Raw genomic sequence first — 20,258 nt, forward strand, 5'->3', positions numbered from 1 at the left:
ACATATTTTTTTAAATGTGCGTGTAAATTTATGAAATATATAAGAACTCTTGTATGCATCTTGTAAAAGTTTGTTGTCACCTAATTTTTACACGCTGTTCATAAAACAGATTTTCCTCAAAACTAATGTCACTTCTTTTTACTGCCTTATACAACTCGAAATGAAAGAGAAACCAAAATTCTATTGTGCTTTTAATAAAGTAGTAGTAAAGTATTTGGTTGTCTGATATATAACCAATTAGACCCAACATGGCCAGGTTGTTAAGGCCATCCACGACTCCTCATCTGAGGGGCGTGGGTTCGAATTCCCGTCACACCAAACATGCTCGCCCTTTCAGCCGTTGGGGCATTATAATGTGACGGTCAATTCCACTATTCGTTGGTAAAAGAGCAGCTCAAGAGTTGGCGGTGAGTAGTGATGACTAGTTGCTTTCTCTTTAGTCTTACACTGCTAAATTAGGGACGACTAACGTAGATAGCCCTCGTGTAGCTTTGCGCGAAATTCAAAAACAAACAGTCTAACAATTATTTTAAAATATGAAAAAAATAATAATACAGTGAATTTTAAACTTTTTTGGAGTTTAAAATTTCTCAACAAATTGCAATAAAAAGAAAATTTGATGAAATGTTTGTGACAGAACAAGTGTCCATATTTTTTTGTATAGTTAATACATTAATTAAAATATTTTAAATTCATTTCAGTTGACAATACAATGAATGTTTTTGTTTGTTTGAGTTCGATGACTTGAAAACCTTATTTTTTGTGAAATATATGTTTATATTCTGTCATTGCAATTAAGACTTAATGTACTTCAGAATATCTGTAAGGACATCTTTCCTTACATTTTGATGAGCAACTTTGTGTTATTTTACTAAATCAAGTTTATTATGTTAGCACAAAGTAAATATTATAAAACTTTAGCTGATTAGTTCATTGCTGAAATACTGTTGTGCTTCTATCAGGAGTATTTGAGAAATACAGGACTTTATTAAAGATTCTGAAACTCTTTATTGATCTTGGGTGGATGTTATGTATCGTATACACACCAGAGATCAATAATGTTTTTGATACAAGTTGAACCCACATTTATAAAAACATGCTATTAGCAGGTGTGCTTTAGATTATAAGATTTGTTTAGCGAGTCCAGTTTACTTTAGTATTTTATGTATTTTTAAAAGTCGAAAATAACACTATACTTAATTATCTGTAGCACTTTTTTATGTACGGAAGTGGTGTAAATTAATGTCTAATGAAAGACTGTGTTGAGACATGAAAAGTTGTTTTTCTAACATGTGACTGTAAAAAAACGCCCATAAAAACGGCTAAACACACGCACAAAAATGTCAAACCCCAAGTCTGTATGTATCTGCGGTCTGTATAAGCGTTTTTCAGAACTACTTCGCCCCATATTGATCGGAACACTACAGAAAATATGGCACGAGATTTGTTAGGTGTATGCGGAGATACATACAGACATGAACTTCCATACCAATTTTGATGACGACCCATTTACACTCTGTGAAGTAGTTACATGAACTTACAACAGACTGTAAAATTACATTTATATAAATAGGAAGTTTTCAAATTGTCATTACATGTTATTCCCAGATAATTATTGGTATAATTTCATAACAAGGTATGTCAAAGAGAAAATAATAATACAAATATTGTTACACATCAGTGATGTCGAGAAAACCCACTTGTAGAGAAATATATATGCAAAAACGGCTCGTTCTACGTAAAATGTTTTCTCAACCCAAACGAGCCGTTTTTGCATATATATTGTTACACATGTTATTTTCGGATCTCTCAAACATCTCTTTACTAAATCAACTACTAGTTTCATCTATAAGTTGGCCACTTTCACACTGAGAAAACAAGTTGGTCATGTGTAAAGTTGTGGACTGACACTAATGTATGTTTCACGTTAACATAACTCAACCATTTTCGATTATATTGCCATAGAAAAGGCTGTTTCGTTTCTAGTTTTACCAGGCATTACTTTACCAGATCATGGTTGTTATTTACGATGACATCTTTGTTGAGTGTCATAACCACTTGTGTTGTGATGAGTGAAGACTCTTGTGTTATTTCTTGATACTAAACAGTTGCTGGTGATCTATGAACTATGTGACTGTTAACCGAGTGTATATTATAACAATAAATAAGTGAGCCATTAAATCCGTCAACTAATGCATTTAAAGGTAAATAAGTAATATAATTACATTATATTCTAGTGAAAATCAATAAAAAAAACTTTTGTCTCACGTATGACTCTCAGTTCAGAAGAATGGTGCTTTAAATCAAACAACTATGAATATATCCTTATTATTTTGTGATTGTTTTAAAAGTTGGTTAACATTCCATCTCTTCAAGTTCGTTCATCATACCGTGCTCCAGAAATTTTTAATATTGAAATACTGAACGTGAGTCGATGTTCTACGTTGTTTGGATTTATTACTTTAAGACATTTATGTATTCTTGTTTGTATTTGGTTCCTGTTCAATATCATGTAGTCTTTGGATCAGATGAAACATAAAGAATTACAAGCAACAGCAGCGCCAAACTTCCAAAATTATTTGCAGCCACTTTACGCAACAACGACGTCAGCACATCGTGGAGCCTTTTGTTAATATTTCAAGATCCTCCAAAGTTCGGGGCGCTTTGTTTACCGGGGAAGGTTGGGGAGGCAATAACGGGACTCGAACCAAGGAATCTAAATTCTCATTCCACAACATTAGTCACTGGCTAACCATCAGCCCGTATTACCTTCCATTTTTCTGTCGTAATGTTTTTATCGTGTATAGAAATTTGCATCTACAGGCATTTAGGAGAAAGAAGTTCGTTTATAACATAGCAAAATTATAAACATGGAATAAGTAACTGGAGTCGGAACTATTTATAATGGTCACGTGCCTTCACGAACAGCATAGAAAGCTATGTAGATTAAAATCATCATTAATAGCCCTTCCCAGTGGCAAAGCGGTATGTCTTCTAGACTCAAAGCGTTAAAAACCGAGTTTCGATACCCGTGATGGGCAGAGCACAGATGGCCCATTGTGTAACTTTGTGCCTAACTTCAAACAAGCAGTTGTATTAAATTCTTTTATTTTATTAGAATTTTTGAAGATTTACATAAGTGAGACATTATCACAGCTTTAAAAAGAAAGCAAAAAAAAAAGACACTTTTGACGCTAGTAGAAAAACACTCATTTCGTCCTCATTCTTTCTAATTATTCATTTGTACAGCTACGTTTATCACTTACAGAATTAAGTTCGTTTCGTTAAAACGATTTTGAACTGCACAACATCATTGCAGCTCATGTTCCGAACTTGCTCTGTCTGTCAATCACGAGGGTGTCTTGACAGTAGACCTCCAGCGTTATTTTCTATTCCAAAAGCCTCGTTAATGTTGTCATGTTCAATTCGCAGCTTTCCTCTCTGAAGACTATCCATAATTTATCTATTTTAGGAGAAGATGGTTTGCTGGCATCGGTTTCAACACTTCGTAATTCAAAGGCACAGAAATTCGCAAGGTTGCGTCCGGTGATAACTGGTATAAATCCGTATAAAATAGCACGAGTATTCGTTTCATTTTCTAGATGTGTGAGATATGCGAAACCTGAACGGATATGTAGTAGAAGCAACCTGTATACACGTTAATTGCTTGTCTTTACCAAATGGAAAACTTTCTTTCTCACCTGTTTTACAGATGGTGCAGGTGCACTACATTGATCCACATACACTTTTTTTCCAATTTCATAAGTACAGGATTATAAATCCCCGATTAAAAGACGTTTTAATGATTTGAGTGCAATAGTATTTTACATTATAAAGGACTGTTACACACCTCTTTTCAGAGAAATCACACTACATAAGAAATGGCGGATACACACTGCTTAACCATAGCTTTACATCGGCTGCGGTTGTCATGTGACTTGGTGATTTTCATATTAAAAGTTCTTTTGATATAATCTATCATAAATACGTGGTTTTCTCTTTCCAGTTCAACAATGTATATGTACAGTAGAATTATAGCCATAATACGTATTTGTATATCTAGAATATGTAAAAATATTTCGGTATTTTTAAAATTCATAAATGATTGATTGATTATTTGGAATTAAGCACAAAGCTTCACAGTGGGCTATCTGTCCTCTGCCCACCACGGGTATCGAAACCCGGTTTCTAGGAATGTGACTCGCACATATATCGCTGTGCCAATTGGGGACTTGTAAAGAGAGTGTTCGGTGTTTGTTATTAAACCCAAGGCTAACGCATAGGATTATCTGTGTTCCGCCCATCACAGGTATCGAAACCCAATTTCTAGCAGTATGAGTCCGTAGACATACCACTGTGCCATTGGGAGAATATGCAGGAATCACGGATGTTACGATTAAGATAATTAGTTTTATTTGATAATAAATTACACACTTTCTTAATAAGATGGCCCGCTATGTGATAAAAGATCTTACATAACCATTGAAACACTGATAAGCCAAATATTTAACAGAAGATTTTTTTATTATTTTGAAATAGCATATAAATACGACAATTCTAAAAAAATATTATAGAGTTATATGCGATTTCTAAAAGCTTTAGAAGGAATAACTACAACATGCTTGGCTAGCTTCTTCGGATCTGAAGAAGTGCTTGTAGAATTCATCTAATTAATTATATTTTGTTTAATGTATCCCCCATTAAAACTAACATTAAAACTAAAATAAAGTTGTTGAATTTACTTAATGAGAGTGAAAGTCAATTTTTTTCTTTTTTTAACTAGTCTCTTCCAGCGTTAAGTCCTGCAGGTTGGCTGTCTTCACTTTTGAGTCTTACTTGTATTGTGTATCCAAAATGTGTCCATTCAACAGGATCACAATGTCGTGAGTTCAGTTTATATTGTTTTCTAAGCAACTGTTATTGTTCACAACTTCGTAGAATGATAAAATTGTTAATATTGCTAAAAATGGTAGGGGAAAAACTTTGGGCATTTTAAACAACTTTGCAAACAACACACATGCTAATGTTAAATATTTAAAATGTTGCATATCCCAGTTTAATAAATCATATAAATGCATTGTTTATTTTCACGTTTGTAATAACGTCATTATAAACAAATATATATATACAATAATACTTATATACGATATCGTACTATGGAGAATGATTCGACGCATACCCTGTTAATCGGGCAGAATACAAGAAAATACAACAACCTCTTGGATTTCCCTTGTATGTGTAACGAGAATATAGATTGCTAATATTATGGTATTAGTAAAGGGTGAATTAATACGACAGATGAAATGTATATACGAGGCCTAACTCCTTACATTGTTCAAACGGTAACGTCCAGGTGAGCAAACAATTATATAAGTCTATGGTCATTAATTTTGTTTGTTTGTTTTTGAATTTCGTACAAAGCTACTCGAGCGCTATCTGCGCTAGCCGTCCCTAATTTAGTAGTGTAAGACTAGAGGGAAGGCAGCTAGTCATCACTACCCACCGCTAACTCTTGGGCTACTCTTTTACCAACAAATAGTGGGGCTGGCCGTCACATTATAACGCCCCCACGGCTGAAATGGCAAGCATGTTTGGTGCGACGGGGATTCGAACCCGCGACCCACAGATTACGAATCGCACGCCTTAACACGCTTGGTCATGCCGGGCCGGTCATTAATTGCTTGAACAGTTAGTCAGATAATTTTTACTTATAATCACCATTAATCCATTTGCAGGGACGGGTATTAATTTTATCTTCGTAGTTCCATCACAATAGGGTGAACGATCTTCCCAAATTGCCTTTAAGCAATGAATAATAGGTTTATACGTGAAAATTGTGTTCAATAACCATAGCTGGTCTTACAGACACAGCAAGTCTTGGAAGTTTCCAGAAAGTAGGACAACCTCCTGGTCTTCCAAAAGCCAGAAATTATTTAAAAAACAACAACACTTTTCTGACTAAAACTCTGTACAGACTAGTACCATTAGTATGTCTGCCACTAGAGCAGGCTACGATTACCATCGCCTAAAGTGAAAATTTCCCCGAAGAACCGACTTGTAACAGTGCCAAAATTGTTCTAACGAAGCTACAAAAATGGCGTACAGGGACTCGCGGTCAGAATCCGATATTAATACAACCGATACAACGAGCCTTTTAGATTGTGTTTCAGATCTCGGATACTCGTAGCAGACTACACTCGGTAAATCTCCAGAAAATTTCCCAGTCTGACTTGGTAGCACTGCTCTTAAATTAATTTTTGTAAATATCTTTAGCTTATGAATATTTGTTACATTCGATAGACTGTCTATCCCCACTACTGTTAAAGTCCTATGTGAATATTTGTTACGTTCGATAGAGTGTCTATCCCCACTACTGTTAAAGTCCTATGTGAATATTTGTTACAATCCTTAGACTGTCTATCTCCACTACTGTTAAAGTCCTATGTGAATATTTGTTACGTTCGATAGAGTGTCTATCCCCACTACTGCTAAAGTCCTATGTGAATATTTGTTACGTTCGATACAGTGTCTGTCCCCACTACTGTTAAAGTCCTATGTGAATAGTTGTTACGTTTGATAGACTGTCTATCCCCACTACTGTTAAAGTCCTATGTGAATATTTGTTACGTTCGATAGACTGTCTATCTCCACCACTGTTGAAGTCCTATTTCTGCAGATATTTCTCGTACTGTGACATACTTCTCTGTTCTCCCCCAAAGTAAAATGTGTGTGCTAAGCCTAACCCGTTACGCAATCCTTCTTTGATTCTGAAGAAAAAACGTGTCTATGGAATTCATTCAGTTAATTACACTGTTACTGTTCGTCTGTAGTTGTTCTAACAAATCGAATTTCAAGTTACCGAATTTTATTTTTTAAACATTTAGGTAATCTTCTTAAGTTAAAAGATCTATATAAATCCATTTATCGCTTGCGTTCAATGGCCAAATTATTTGTGCAAATAATTTTACTTTATTCCTAGACAAACCTTTACAATACGAAGAGTTCGTTTTGGGGCTGCTCTACTCTTTGAAAAGTAATTCTTTGATTAAGGAAATATTTTGTGATCAATTTGATTTTATTCGTTTATTTGCCTGTATTTTAAATCTTTATATTTTTATTTGGATACTCATGTATATATTTATCTGTTAATTATATATGTATATAGACTTCTAACTATAAATCCATTTTTTTTCAATGGTCTTATAATAAGGATATTCTTTTACGGAGAACGCCCCCAGTGGCATAGTAGTATGTCTGCGAACTTACACACTAAAAACCGGGTTACGATACCCGTGGTTGGCAGAGCACAGATAATCCATTGTGTAGCTTTGTGGTTAATTCTAAACAAACAAACTTTACGGAGAACGTAGCGATCCTTCAAATGGTGAGTTTACAGTTTTACGTTCTAATTTATGTTAACACAGCTTAAGTTAAGGTACTGTAAGTTGTGAACAAAATTTTCCTAATATTATTCATACACACAAAGATAAATAAACGATAATGAAGACAATAGAAAAGTCAATAGAATTGTAATGAACACTATAATACTCAAGGAACTATTAATAATGGTTTAGTGACCAGTGCAACTATTTTTGTTTGTTTTATTTCTAAAGCAAACTTTACAATGGGAAGAGTTCTTTTTTTTAATATATATAAAAGTTGTATTTTACTTTGATCGTTAATTCTTTGTTAAAACCAACCTTTCATAATCTCTTCGATTTTCTGGCATACAAAAGGCAAATCAATTTTTCCCACCAGGTGTCAATTGTTTTTAAACATGCATGAATTTAATAGCTCAAATTTATTATCACGAAAAATACCCTACAGATGAATAATCAATATACATCATTTGAATGAGAAATCTTTATGGCTATAAAGCCATCTTTGCATGGTACAAAAGGATAGTACAATACTTTTTTACGTGTTAGAAAAGGCATTGTACGAGGTTTTATAATACAGGATTTGAAATGTTTTCATATTTTCATCTCATCCAGAATACGAGGCTATTAAAAATACGATCTTTTCAAGGGTGCTCGATAATTCTTGGGTAAAATGCTCGTAAAAAAAAAACGTTTATTCATTTTAGGTATTATATATTCGATAAAGAAATTAATTTGTTAAGCTTTCACTTCATACGTTAGAATATGTTTGGTTATAAAAAAAGGTGGGTGAGAGAACAAAGAAAAACTAGCAGAGACCCACAAAACATAAGCTTTCGAATTAATATATTTATTGTAAAAAATACTTAGTTAAATACAGGATTTCCAGAATATTACAAGAGAAAAAAAAATTAATCGTAGACTCTGAAATCTGCAAGTCCACCAGTTTTAGGACTAACATTACTTACTTAAGCCTTTATTAAATATGATTAATTAACAAAGTAAATTGTATATACGCTTTGATTACATTTAGTTATGGCTAAACTTTGCTCCACTTGATGTTATCATCAAATAAACGCTAAATGTTACGCTTCGCCCTAAGCAAAGTTTCACTAGCATTTTGTAATTACAGTATTGCGTTATTTGTAATCACATAAATATCTCTTCAATACTGAAGTTTAACCATTTCGTTTCTTTCGTGCCCAACCTTTCACCAGCTTTTCAATAGATTTCGCGCCGAGGGTGATATTCGATTTCGTTAACAGCTTATATCTGACAGAAATATTACTCTCGTTGACAGAAATATTGACTATGTGTGCTAGAATTTAATGTTACACACCCTAGTGGTGTTTTACGTTGCAGTGCTGGGAAAAGTTACGGGTCATTTGCTGTAACTGTATTGTATTTTGTACGTTCTTTGTGTGTGTGTGTGTGTGTAAATAAGGTTATAGGATGGTACTTGGCTCAGTAATTTCGTTTCCTAACCCTTTTTTTCTTTATTACCGCATAAATATGTCAAGTGGATTATTGTAATGCGGTGTTTCGTGAGATAGGTTTGTATTTTTACAATAAAATTTACCGACATAAGTTTTTATAGGACAGCATTTAAAGATGTTTCTCAACATTGACTTCCAATAACTTTTATAGACAATAAATACTCTTCTTTTTTTTATAATTTTATAGACTGTTCAATCTTTAAACATGTTCAGTTTTTATTTATGTAACAATTATGTCGTAAAATGGCTCTTTCCGAAATCGAAGCAGACATCCCAAGTCACATTAAAGCAATAACAAATCACGACAATTACCTAAATGTACTTTTATTCTTTTGAGATATTTATTACATCTAGAAACTGTTTGAACTTGAATTTGGTTCTGTAACAAAATAACAATTTCCAAATCCCTTTTTTTATCTTAGTACAAAAACAGTGGAGCCCGGCATGGCCAGGTGGTTAAAACACTCGACTCGCAATCTGAGAGTCGCGGGTTCGAATCCCTGTTGCACCAAACGTACTCGCCCTTTCAGCCGTGGGAGCGTTATAATACCCCGGTCAATCCCATTATTCGTTAGTAAAAGAGTAGCACACGAGTGGGTGGTGATGACTAACTGACTTCCCTCTAGTCTTACACTGCTAAATTATGGACGGCTATCGCAGATAGCCCTCGTGTAGCTTTGCGCGAAATTCAAACAAGAACAGTGCCTTTCTTAACGAGAAAAAACAAAAATGTATTTATTTTTCAAACGAAAAAGCTTCAAGTATGGCTTTTCTTTGCTGCGTCGACAGCACGTATAAAATTTCAAATATTAGCGTTATAAGTTCACAAACATATTGCTGAGACTCTGATGGTAGTGGAAAACTAGTTTGAAGGAAACTAATTAAAACCTACTGCAGATTTCGAGTATGAGTTCAATAAACCTCTTACGTTCCTGTAGAATATAAGGAGCAGCAAATGTACGTTGCCACTGTTCGTCGAATCTAAACATGGAAAGATTACGGTGCTACATATTTTTTAATAAGCAGGGCAATTTAAAAATTAATTACCCATATAACAGCACCTCAATCGGAAACAGATGAAATGTTAGTAAACAAACTTTGCTTTCGTCTTGTGATTTTATGATGTTATTAAAAGAATGACTAAAATTTTAGATTGATATTTAAAAAAAAAATCCGAACAGTAAAGTTGATATGTCATTTAAGCTAGCAGTATTATAAGAGAGTTAAAATTCACGATCTAAACCAGCCTACTATGACAAGATGTCTTGTTAATTTTGCTTTCTCTCATCTTACGAAGTTAAGCTTGTGGAATTTTTTTCTCAATATACTTGTCAATGTACATTGATTTTAAACTTGGTAGTAGTTTAGGTTTTAAAGACCTTAGGGGAGACCACTAAGGCAAACCTGGGGCGCTCAGAAACTTGTTCTGTTTCTCTTCAGCCCCACACATGAACGAAGGGTAAAGTCATTAAGAAGAGTATACTTGGTTGCCTTGAGTCTTGACAGAGTTCTGATGTTTGGCTTGGGTTTTTTGGGATGTTGCTGTAATGATGGGCTGGAAGGGAGAAGGAGGAACGAACAGTATTCTGATGGGGAGAAATCGAGCAGAGTAAGGAAACAGATGGATGTGGTTGCAGCATGAGTGAAAGTAATACAGGGTAACGGAACTCTTTTCAGGGCCTGGGTACCCAAGTACCCATAATTTTGCGGTGGGGGAAAACGGGAGTACCCCGCAAAAACCCACTTTCACGTTCAGGGCGCCGAATAATCTACCTTGAACGTGCCCTAGGTAGCCGGGGAAGTTTGAGTTAGGATATCGCATAATGCTGGAGTCTAGGCTCTGTTATAGCTGGGATGTACATATAAACAGAACTGGAAGAAACAAAGAAAGTCAAGAGTTGATCAGTAATAAAGAGGGTCAAGAGGGTAAGGGTTCTTTAAAATTGCCCTGACGTGAGGTGAAAATTCCTCATCCTTGGGCCACCATGGAGGAGGGGGGAATAGAGGTGGAGAATTTTCAGAAGGCTGACACTGCGGGTTATCGAAGGTAGATATTCGGCAGTGGTGATACAGGGTTCAGTTGCAGAGGGGGGGGGAGTGGGAGTTATCTAGGTATTCCTCAGTAGTCTAGGAAAAGTTATGTCATCTGGATATTCTGGTTTAAGTGGCTTGGGATATGGTGGGATGCTTGTCTGTTACAGTTGACTTATCTGAACAAGTACCTTGTTATGTTAGCAACTGGGAAGACGTATTAGAGTGAAACGAAATAAATGACGTCTGAGTGAATTTGCTGAGATTCTGAGACTTGTTCGGTCCACGATCTGAGGTCGTACTGTCACTTGACTGAAAAATGTTGTCGTGCACCTTGATGGAAGTTTGTGTTGACTTCACAAGATGGCGAACCAGAATCTGTTTGCTTGGGTATCAAAGGTTTAGTTGAGGGACGGCGGGGACGTTCGGCACCAAAATGAAAAATATGATAGTAGCAGCCATTCCGTAGAATGGTATCAGTAATATGCTTCGTGGTTGTTACTACCTTCATGAAGTTGGTAGCTTGTCTGGAGAATTTCGAGTATATCCGGTGCACGGCCTATATCACGGACTTTGTTTGGCTCTCAATGGCGAGTTTGATTTCAATTATCGTACATTGATGCTACGGCCAAACGGTTGAAAACTCACGCTAATGAACTAGCAAACTTCAAAGAATTGATCAGATCGAGTGCATTAGAACATGCCTTAGATGTCTATGACATTCCATAAGCTCTTTAAAACACATGCTCTAGTTTATTTATGTACCAAATATTAAAAGAAAATTAAACGTCTCCCTCTGCAAACCACGCCAAATGTATTTTGAAACCAAGTAATGATTTAAAATGTTTATTTATTTTAAACCTAAGATTCATACCTTCAAGCGTTATTACTTCCCTAAAATCCCCCTAAAAGAGTCACCTATTTCAACCACTAACACCATTACACTGTAGTGTGTTGTCTGTCAGTCAGTCAATAAATATTAAAATGACGTCACATAAGAAACGTTTAACATTGCAATTTGTACTGTCAATAAAGCTTACACATCCCATGAATCGCGAGAAAAAGTATGCCATCCGTACGCTACAACACAGCACAAGAGATGAATTTTAAAAGTAAGAAATATAAATATTTGTTAGTCTTAATTTTCGGTTTAGTTACTCCTGAAAAGAAACACTTTCGGGAACACTGCGCAAGTACATCTAGTTTTATTTATAAATGTTCTGACGTAATTCTGCGTTGGATTGTATAAGAGACGATATGTGATCGTATATTCTTGACTATGAATTTCCACCTGACAGTTTGTTTGTTTGTTTTTTAAATTTCACGCAAAGCTACACAAGTGCTATCTGCGCTAGCCGTCCCTAACTTAGCAGTGTAGAACTAGAGTGAAGGCAGCTAGTCATCACCACCCACCGCCAACTCTTGGGCTACTGTTTTACCAACGAACAGTGAGATTGATCAACACATAATGCCCCCACGACTGAAAGGGCGAACATGTTTGGTGCGACGGGGATTCGAACCCATGACCTTCACATTACGAATCGAACGCCTTAACCCATCTGGCCATGCCGGACCCCCTCTGACAGCCCATTGTAATAAAACTAGTTTAAGTTCCTCATATTCCCCGTTGAGGCAGCCTCAATTAACGGACTTCCAACGGTAAAATTCTTGGCTACATTCCTAACGGTAGACACGCTGTAGATAGTCCATTGTATAACTTTACAGTAAATAGCCAACAACAAATGAGAATCACCGATAAAGCTAAAGAGTGCGTGTTTTCTTATAGCACAGCCACATCGGGCTATCTGCTGAGCTCACCGAGGGGATCGAACCCCTGATTTTAGCGTTGTAAATCCGGAGACATACCGCTGTACTAGCGGGGGGGCGTTGTGGATATGAGACAAGCTTATGCAGTGAGCTATCCGGCTGTGTCCATAAAGAAAAATCCAACTCCAGACTATAGCGTCGTCATTTATTAAGGCTACTGCTGACCTGATGGGGAAATAACCAAAACTAATTTTGAACAAAACGTAGACTGTTTAACTTTTATTGTGTATCGTGATGTTTTTTATCTTGTTTGTTTGTTTGTTTGTTTATTTTTGAATTTCGCACAAAGCTACCCGAGGGCTATCTGTGCTAGCCGTCCCTAATTTAGCAGTGTAAGACTAGAGGGAAGGCAGTTAGTCATCACCACCCACCGCCAACTCTTGGGCTACTCTTTTACCAACGAGTAGTGGAATTGACCGTCACATTATAACGCCCCCACGGCTGGGAGGGCGAGCATGTTTGGCGCGACGTGGATGCGAACCCGTGCCCCTCAGATTACGAGTCGCACGCCTTAACACGCTTGGCCATGCCGGGCCTTTTTATCTTGAAACACAGCCTAGTTTGTGTCGATTAAAACATTGAGAAGTTATTTTACATTTTTTTCTATAGCTTGCCAAGTACTTACAATTGTACCTGTATCATTGTCATGAAAACAGTGTTTGAAAATGTATTTAGCATTAAGCGTAAATTAATAACAGATTTCTATATTTTGATCACGCACGCCTTATGTAGAAAAATCTATCATGTAGCTTTTTATTTTTTCTTTACAGGTTTGTGTTACTCTTATCAAAAGACACGTGTTATTTTGCATATCTTATTGCTCAGGTGTTGAAATTGAGCAAATATAACGTTGCGTGTTTCGGTAACTTATCAATGCATTTCCTGCACCGAATGCGAAAGGTGGTTACACAGTTAATTTCTAGATCCTGGTTCCAGTTCTCGTTTTAGTATTATCACCCTCAATTGAACCATAAGCTACACGTGTGAAAAACGGTTAAATCAGAGATCCCTTGAATCGCAGTCAGAGATAGCTCACGTTTAAATACTCACTCGATTGAGAGGAACCAGTGAGAAGCACCAGTCGCTCCTGCGGGTGCTCTTAACCAAAAAGAGGGATTGACTCTTAAAGTTATAAAGTTGTCACATCTGAAAGAGCAAAACTCGTTCAAATGCAAATCGTGACTCAAACCTTAGATTTTGGGATCCAAAAACCAAATACACTAATCACCTTGCCCACGACTAGCCCCATTTTTCTGATTTTACAAAGAAAGCTGAGCATTGTGTAGGCATTGATTACACAACGATTTTCAGACACATTATTTCTGTTCATTAAACACGAAACTCTTCCTTCTCACTAAACACTGATCTCAGAAAAAATATTTTATGTAAATTTATCAGAACGTTTTTATGCACAAAATCCCACAACAGGTTAATAATTAACGTATTTACAACAGTTTTATAATACTTGTTGACATGTTTTTGTTCTAAAGACACAACATGTAATGCACTTCTATAATCCGTGAATTTCTGTATTGCATTAAACATTTAACATTTTACAACTGTGCAATTTTGTTGACTTTCCGTCCCCACTAGTACAGCGGTATGTCTCCGGATTTACAACGCTAACATCAGGGGTTCGATTCCCCTCGGTGGGCTGAGCAGATAGCACTTTGTGGCTTTGCTTTCAGAAAAACACAACACATTGTTGACTTCCCAATTAATTTTAAAAATTCACTCGTTTGGATAGCAGTGACATCTAACGATTAATATATTTTAATGCTATGTACCATACATACGCTTGAAAGCTGGCAACCTGCAGTCGTCGAAAGTTCATGGTTTAATAACATTTTTTATGGTTGACATTATAACCTTTCTTCATCCAAATGCATAAATGCTTACATACGACTTTACGTTTGATAGCTCAGTCACCAGCTAGGGTCATTTTTGAAGCATCCAAGACTAACTATATTAGAGGTAACAGGTGTAAGCGTGCTTTTAATTTATATTTTTCTGTGACTTGCGTTTGGCCAAATTTGGGGAATACGTCCTCTGGATTCATTTATAACATTCACACACACAATCACACACAAACTGAATCTCTTCTGTTCTCGACTAAATAAAAATTCGGAGTTGATGACACATCTGAGCACTATAAAAAAATGTTTTACACGTAACTATAAGCTTAGTGAATGATAGTTACACCCTCTGAATCGTAGCCTACGTGTAAGTTTAATGGAGAGCTGATTTTCTGTGTCATATATTTTGTATTTTTAAGGAGATTTATAAATCGTAATGATATGCAAATGTATTATTTTGACTTGCAAACCAAAAAAAGTATAATACTTTCAATGTGGTTACCTTTAGTTTTCACCAATTTCCTTTAAATTTTTTATTTACAAATATAAGAGACGAAAACCTCGGCAGGAAAAGTTTTATAAGAATTACTGTGACAAAAAAATATATAACATGTGGATGTTGCTGCGCTACTTTTGTACTAATACCATAAACAAAATAAAAAGATTTGGCGTGAAATAACAAAGAGCAAAGATAAAAATATTTTCTTATCGTTAAGATAGCAAACTATGTTTATACATTTGCAAATGTAATTGCTTTTCTTTCTTAAAATTTTCCATTTTCACTCAGTGTAAACATTTCGCTTTGCTTTCCGATAGTAATGTCTTCCTGTTCATGTATTTCTTATCTGACGCACTATTTACTGACATCACTTTCTTCGCATGCGAAGTAGCAGCACGAGACTCATCCCGTCACAACGGCAACTCTCAACCAGCGTTCGTTGGACAAACAGAATATGCTCAAAGAAAGACGACAAGGCTATTTTTAAGTCTACGAGTCTGCGTGCTCTTGCACTTTGGCATTGTCACTTTAAACACGCTTAAAACAGGAATAACTTGTGTTCTGTTGGAACAACCAACATCATGTGAGCCTCAGATACAAGTAAGTACGATACCCTTTCGTTAGGAAAAGACGATAGCAAAAGTATGGTTAGGGTCCGTTTAGAATAATCCTCAAGTTTAAATATCATGTTCGGTGCTCAACAATATTATTTTGTAAACCGTAGAATTTCGCAACATATTTTTAGCAGTCTGAAAAGCCCGTTTGCTGCTACACCATGTTATCGACATAGTCTGGGAATTCTAGAAGATTAAATGTCTGATCGCCGAACAAAAAGGTTTTCTAGACGGCTTACTCTAAATGGCTTAGTTTTCTGTACCTTCTACACTTATTACTACTTTACCAATGCTGAAATTCCAGCTAGAATAATTCGTTTAAGAGCGCCAGTCAACTGTAAATACAAAGTTTAGATCGGTAGGCTAAAGTACAACAATAAAAATTAATGTACTGTTGCGTTACTGTTAACTGATTTTGGTATTCAATTTAACTAGACAATGTTTTTTTTTAAAAAAAAGTTAAGTTATTGTGGAATTTCCGTATTCAACTATCAATAATAGAATAATTAAGCTCAAAGTTTTCATCTAAATCAAATTTGACTGAAATAACTTATAATAATTATTTTTTAAAAGAAAGCTCTTTGACAAAGTAATTTTCTAATAATATAAAATTAACTGAATTTTGAAATCGATGTAATTTTTAAATAAGATAAAGTAGTTTCATAATCAACTAATTTTCTTTAAAATCAGGTTAAATCTCTTGGAACTGACTTATTTCTTAACAGTCACTTTACTCAGCTAGGCCTAGTTTTGACAAATGCTAAATTTACTATTAATCGCTATTATTGTATTTTTATAAATACTGATCAAAACTCCCTTTTGATATAGAATCATCTGATGGACAGATATTCAATCAAGAAATCTTCCATGCGTAGATATCAGGATAATAAGAATCATAGACGAACTCAGACAATATATTTGTTTCACTAGACTGAGGTGAATTGTGAAGACAAGATGACTATTGGAAAGACACTACGATCGACGTTCAGTATCGCAACTTTATTTATTTTTTTTACAATCGAATTCTGTAACTTCTTCGCAGTTCTAGGCAATCCCAACTCTCGTATCATACATACGAAATATGGGCACGTAAGAGGTTTCATACATATATTCCCAAAGAAACAACTCAGATCAGTGGAAGTGTTTCTCGGTGTCCCTTTCGCCAGTGCCCCTGTAGGGTCTCTTCGGTTCCTGCCACCTGTCACCCCTGCTCCTTGGAAAGGAATTTGGAGAGCCGATCAGTTCGGACCCGTCTGTCCTCAGAAATATCCCGAAATCCAGAACACCACAGCGGCTCTGAGAAGCATGACACGGGGACGCCTGGCTTACTTTCAGCGCATCCTGCCTCTCCTGCAGAACCAGAGCGAAGATTGTTTGTTTTTAAATATTTACTCTCCAAGACGTCGTAAGTAGATCAGTATATTGTTGTTGTAACGTCTTTACATTAGGAAACATGTAATTTAGCCACCACAAAACGGTTTGTTTATGAATCTGGTTACCAGGAGTTCATTTAACGTAATATCGATTTCAAGTGTTAACACAGAAACGTACATGTTATTTTGCACCTTCCTGGTGTTATATTGAGATGCTTTTCACAACGTCTGGTGTAATGGACTGAGAAAAATGTGAAATCGCCCACTTGATGCGGACACTAAACAGGAAAAAAAAAAAAAAGAAAGTTAGAACAAAATGAAGATAATTGGCTCGCAAACATCTTGGAACATAAATAGTTTATTAAACTGTGTTTTCAAAATAAAACAATGGGGTCTGTTCTCAGGTAATTCTAGATTTCAATGAATATATTAAGCAGCATTCCACGAAGCACTAAATAGTTAACGATCATAAAAAAAAATTATAACTAAACATTTGAAACAAGAACAGTTAACGTTATTAGCAGAATAAGACTCGGCTGTTGATGTTTAGGAAATATGTTTATATGTTTGAATAATTTTATCTGACGCGATTTGTTTTGAAAACTTTTGTTTATATAAGTTCTTATCATAATTATTTACGCGGTTGAAATTAAATATCTGATTAGGTGCTTTAGTTTCGTAAAACTATATAAGATGTTTTGTGACATTTTCAAGTCACACACACAGAAAAAAAACAACAACATAAGTATGATAATTGCATTCGAAAACGTGAATGTTAAACAACAGCCAATACTGGATGTGGCAGACATTAGCAGCTTACGCTATATCTCCTCCCCTTCCCTCCCCTCTCCTCCCATGAGACAAAAGCTCCTCCCTTTGATCCAAGCAATAAGAAGTGTCAATCATGATGAAATCCTGATACATTTAATATTCAAATAGATCATGTTCCCGTACTAATACAATCACTTTCGATAAGCATCTTGTATAACAATACAAGGTACATCTTGCAACAATCAACTTCAAGGTCACACAACAACTCCACCATCTCTGGTATCTAACTGGAAACAGTTGGGGTGTGAACCCCTCTTTTATTATTTATTTTTATAAGGCCCTTTTCATTATTTCATAGTCTATAGTAATAACTCATGTACTTTTGTCTCTTATTCATTTTATAAGCTACTAAGGGTGCTCGAATACCATTCCATCCGTCGGGTCTTCCTGAAGAGCTATTCAGTTCTACTCAGGAGTAAATCATCTTTAGTATTTTTCATCTTCACTAGCTTTTCATCACTCGCTGCTTCCAAACTCACCATATCATCCTTGTCATACTTCAGATTAACATGTATGAGATGTCTATTGTGAAGGGTGATCGTGGGTGTCATGTTTAACCTCTGAAAAATCTGCTACCTTATATTTATCCTGCCTCAAGTTCATTTTCTTTTCATATCGTGTGGTACGTATCGTAGAAATATGCCAGGTATGTAATATTTACAGTCAAAATTAAAATCTCAAACACACTGCAAGCAAAAATTTCTAAACACTTTAAACACACACTGTTGAGAAGCAAACAAACCAAGTGCAGAGTAACAAGCCACAAAAGCTCTTGAAAAAGTCGGTAAAAACAAAAGTTTCACAAACAACAAATTTGCCAATATTACTGTCTGACTGACTGACTGACTAACATTGTTCGAAAATCTTAGCTTTTTCTTGTCTTCATCTTGTGCAAATCTAAATGTACATGATTGAATTACCCTACCAATAACCATTTATAACAATATTAACGAGCTAACAATACACCTGTAACCATATTTTATCATTACAAACTCGCTCTATGAATTTCCAAGTAGCAACTCACCCTCATACAACGTGAGAGCTCACGATTGCTTATGCGCACGTGCTACTTGCTCAGCCTGCAGTTGAATCAGGCAGATAAAAACAAAACAAAACATGGACTATGTAAATTCGTTAGATCTATGTTCTAACTATTATTTAACCTTTGAAAGCGAAGTTTTCAGTTCTGTACATCAGACTCGAGAGTTATGTGTTGACAAAGTGTAACGTATTACAATTTTAAATAATCTAGAACTGAATTAAATAGTAGTTTAAATTTATAAGTTTAATAAATGTCAGTATGTATCCAGTTTATGAAACTTGCCAACAAGATTGATACACATAATTTCCTTTTCACAAACATATTTTAATATACAAACAATAACAGTTTACAATGACGGTTATTACAAATAATGATCTATGTACAAAAGTTTTACAAACTTGCAAGCAATATTGAGTGTTCTATCTGGTGCGGAATATTCTTGGTATATTATCAAGGATTCATGTTGAACTAATTAATTTTGAGTTGATGTAAATATGGAGCTAGCTAACTCTGTATTTTTCTTTCTTCGCTGGTCACACGCCAAGTATTTCTACTAACGAAGTTATGTAACGTCTTCGTGAAAATACTAATGTCCAATGTCAATCTTCCAAAGTTAAGTGATTTGTAATGTTCTAAATCTTCAAACGTTTCTCATCAGATATCTGAAGTTTCCGATTAATAAGCGTTAATCACAGTTACAGCTTTCGAGGTGCACAGTGTACCAACTCTAGCAAACCAGTAGTATATAATGTTTCTTGGTGCATCGAGTTGGTTATATTTATAAGCTCAAGGAGAGTTTGTAGAAATTTCAGCCTGCACAACAATATAGACAATACACATATTTATTATTGATTTTTATACTCGAAAATCTTCTACAACTTTAGCAAATAGGTGGTAATTTCGCAATACAGTTACGTACATTTCTAAATATAAATTTAACTTGAATATTGATATTAAAATAGATATGTAAAAACAAATCTGTTACATCTCTCTACTTAGGTCATTTTAAACTAAGGTATTATATATATATATGTAAGTATATCTATATATACATTGCAAATAATACTTTGCCAACTAATTATAAAACTTCAATAACCACGACAGTACGTAACACAATCAATAGAACAACTTTATGATCATAACATTACATAGCACGTGAATGTGCATCAGCACAAATGTTATCGATCTTTTTACATGGATTGTTTTCAACTCATATTCTTGTAATGATAAACTCCAAGTTAAAAGTCTTCTGTTTTCGTTCTATACTTGGTTGTAAAACGTCATGTGGTCAATGTATATGATAACAGGTT

At 35.3% G+C, this 20,258-nt stretch overlaps 1 protein-coding gene across 10 annotated transcripts in view; it reads left to right on the forward strand.

Moving 5' to 3' along the window:
* The first annotated feature begins 6,087 nt into the window (after positions 1–6,087).
* Positions 6,088–20,258, forward strand: part of LOC143256620 (neuroligin-4, X-linked-like) — a 44,682-nt gene continuing 30,511 nt past the window's right edge. For 2 of the 10 annotated variants that reach the window (XM_076514044.1, XM_076514054.1), the window contains exons 1-4: positions 6,088–6,200; positions 7,211–7,384; positions 15,477–15,688; positions 16,531–17,107. In XM_076514044.1, coding sequence (XP_076370159.1) covers positions 16,657–17,107 — 451 coding nt within the window. In that variant the 5' untranslated portion in view covers positions 6,088–6,200; positions 7,211–7,384; positions 15,477–15,688; positions 16,531–16,656. Of the gene's footprint in view, positions 6,234–7,210; positions 7,385–15,476; positions 16,061–16,530; positions 17,108–20,258 lie in introns of those variants that run through there. The other 8 variants (XM_076514047.1, XM_076514045.1, XM_076514046.1 and 5 more) reach the window with 8 other exon arrangements.

The sequence above is a fragment of the Tachypleus tridentatus genome, chromosome 7, assembly GCF_004210375.1.
Source record: "Tachypleus tridentatus isolate NWPU-2018 chromosome 7, ASM421037v1, whole genome shotgun sequence".
Classification (NCBI taxonomy): domain Eukaryota; kingdom Metazoa; phylum Arthropoda; class Merostomata; order Xiphosura; family Limulidae; genus Tachypleus; species Tachypleus tridentatus.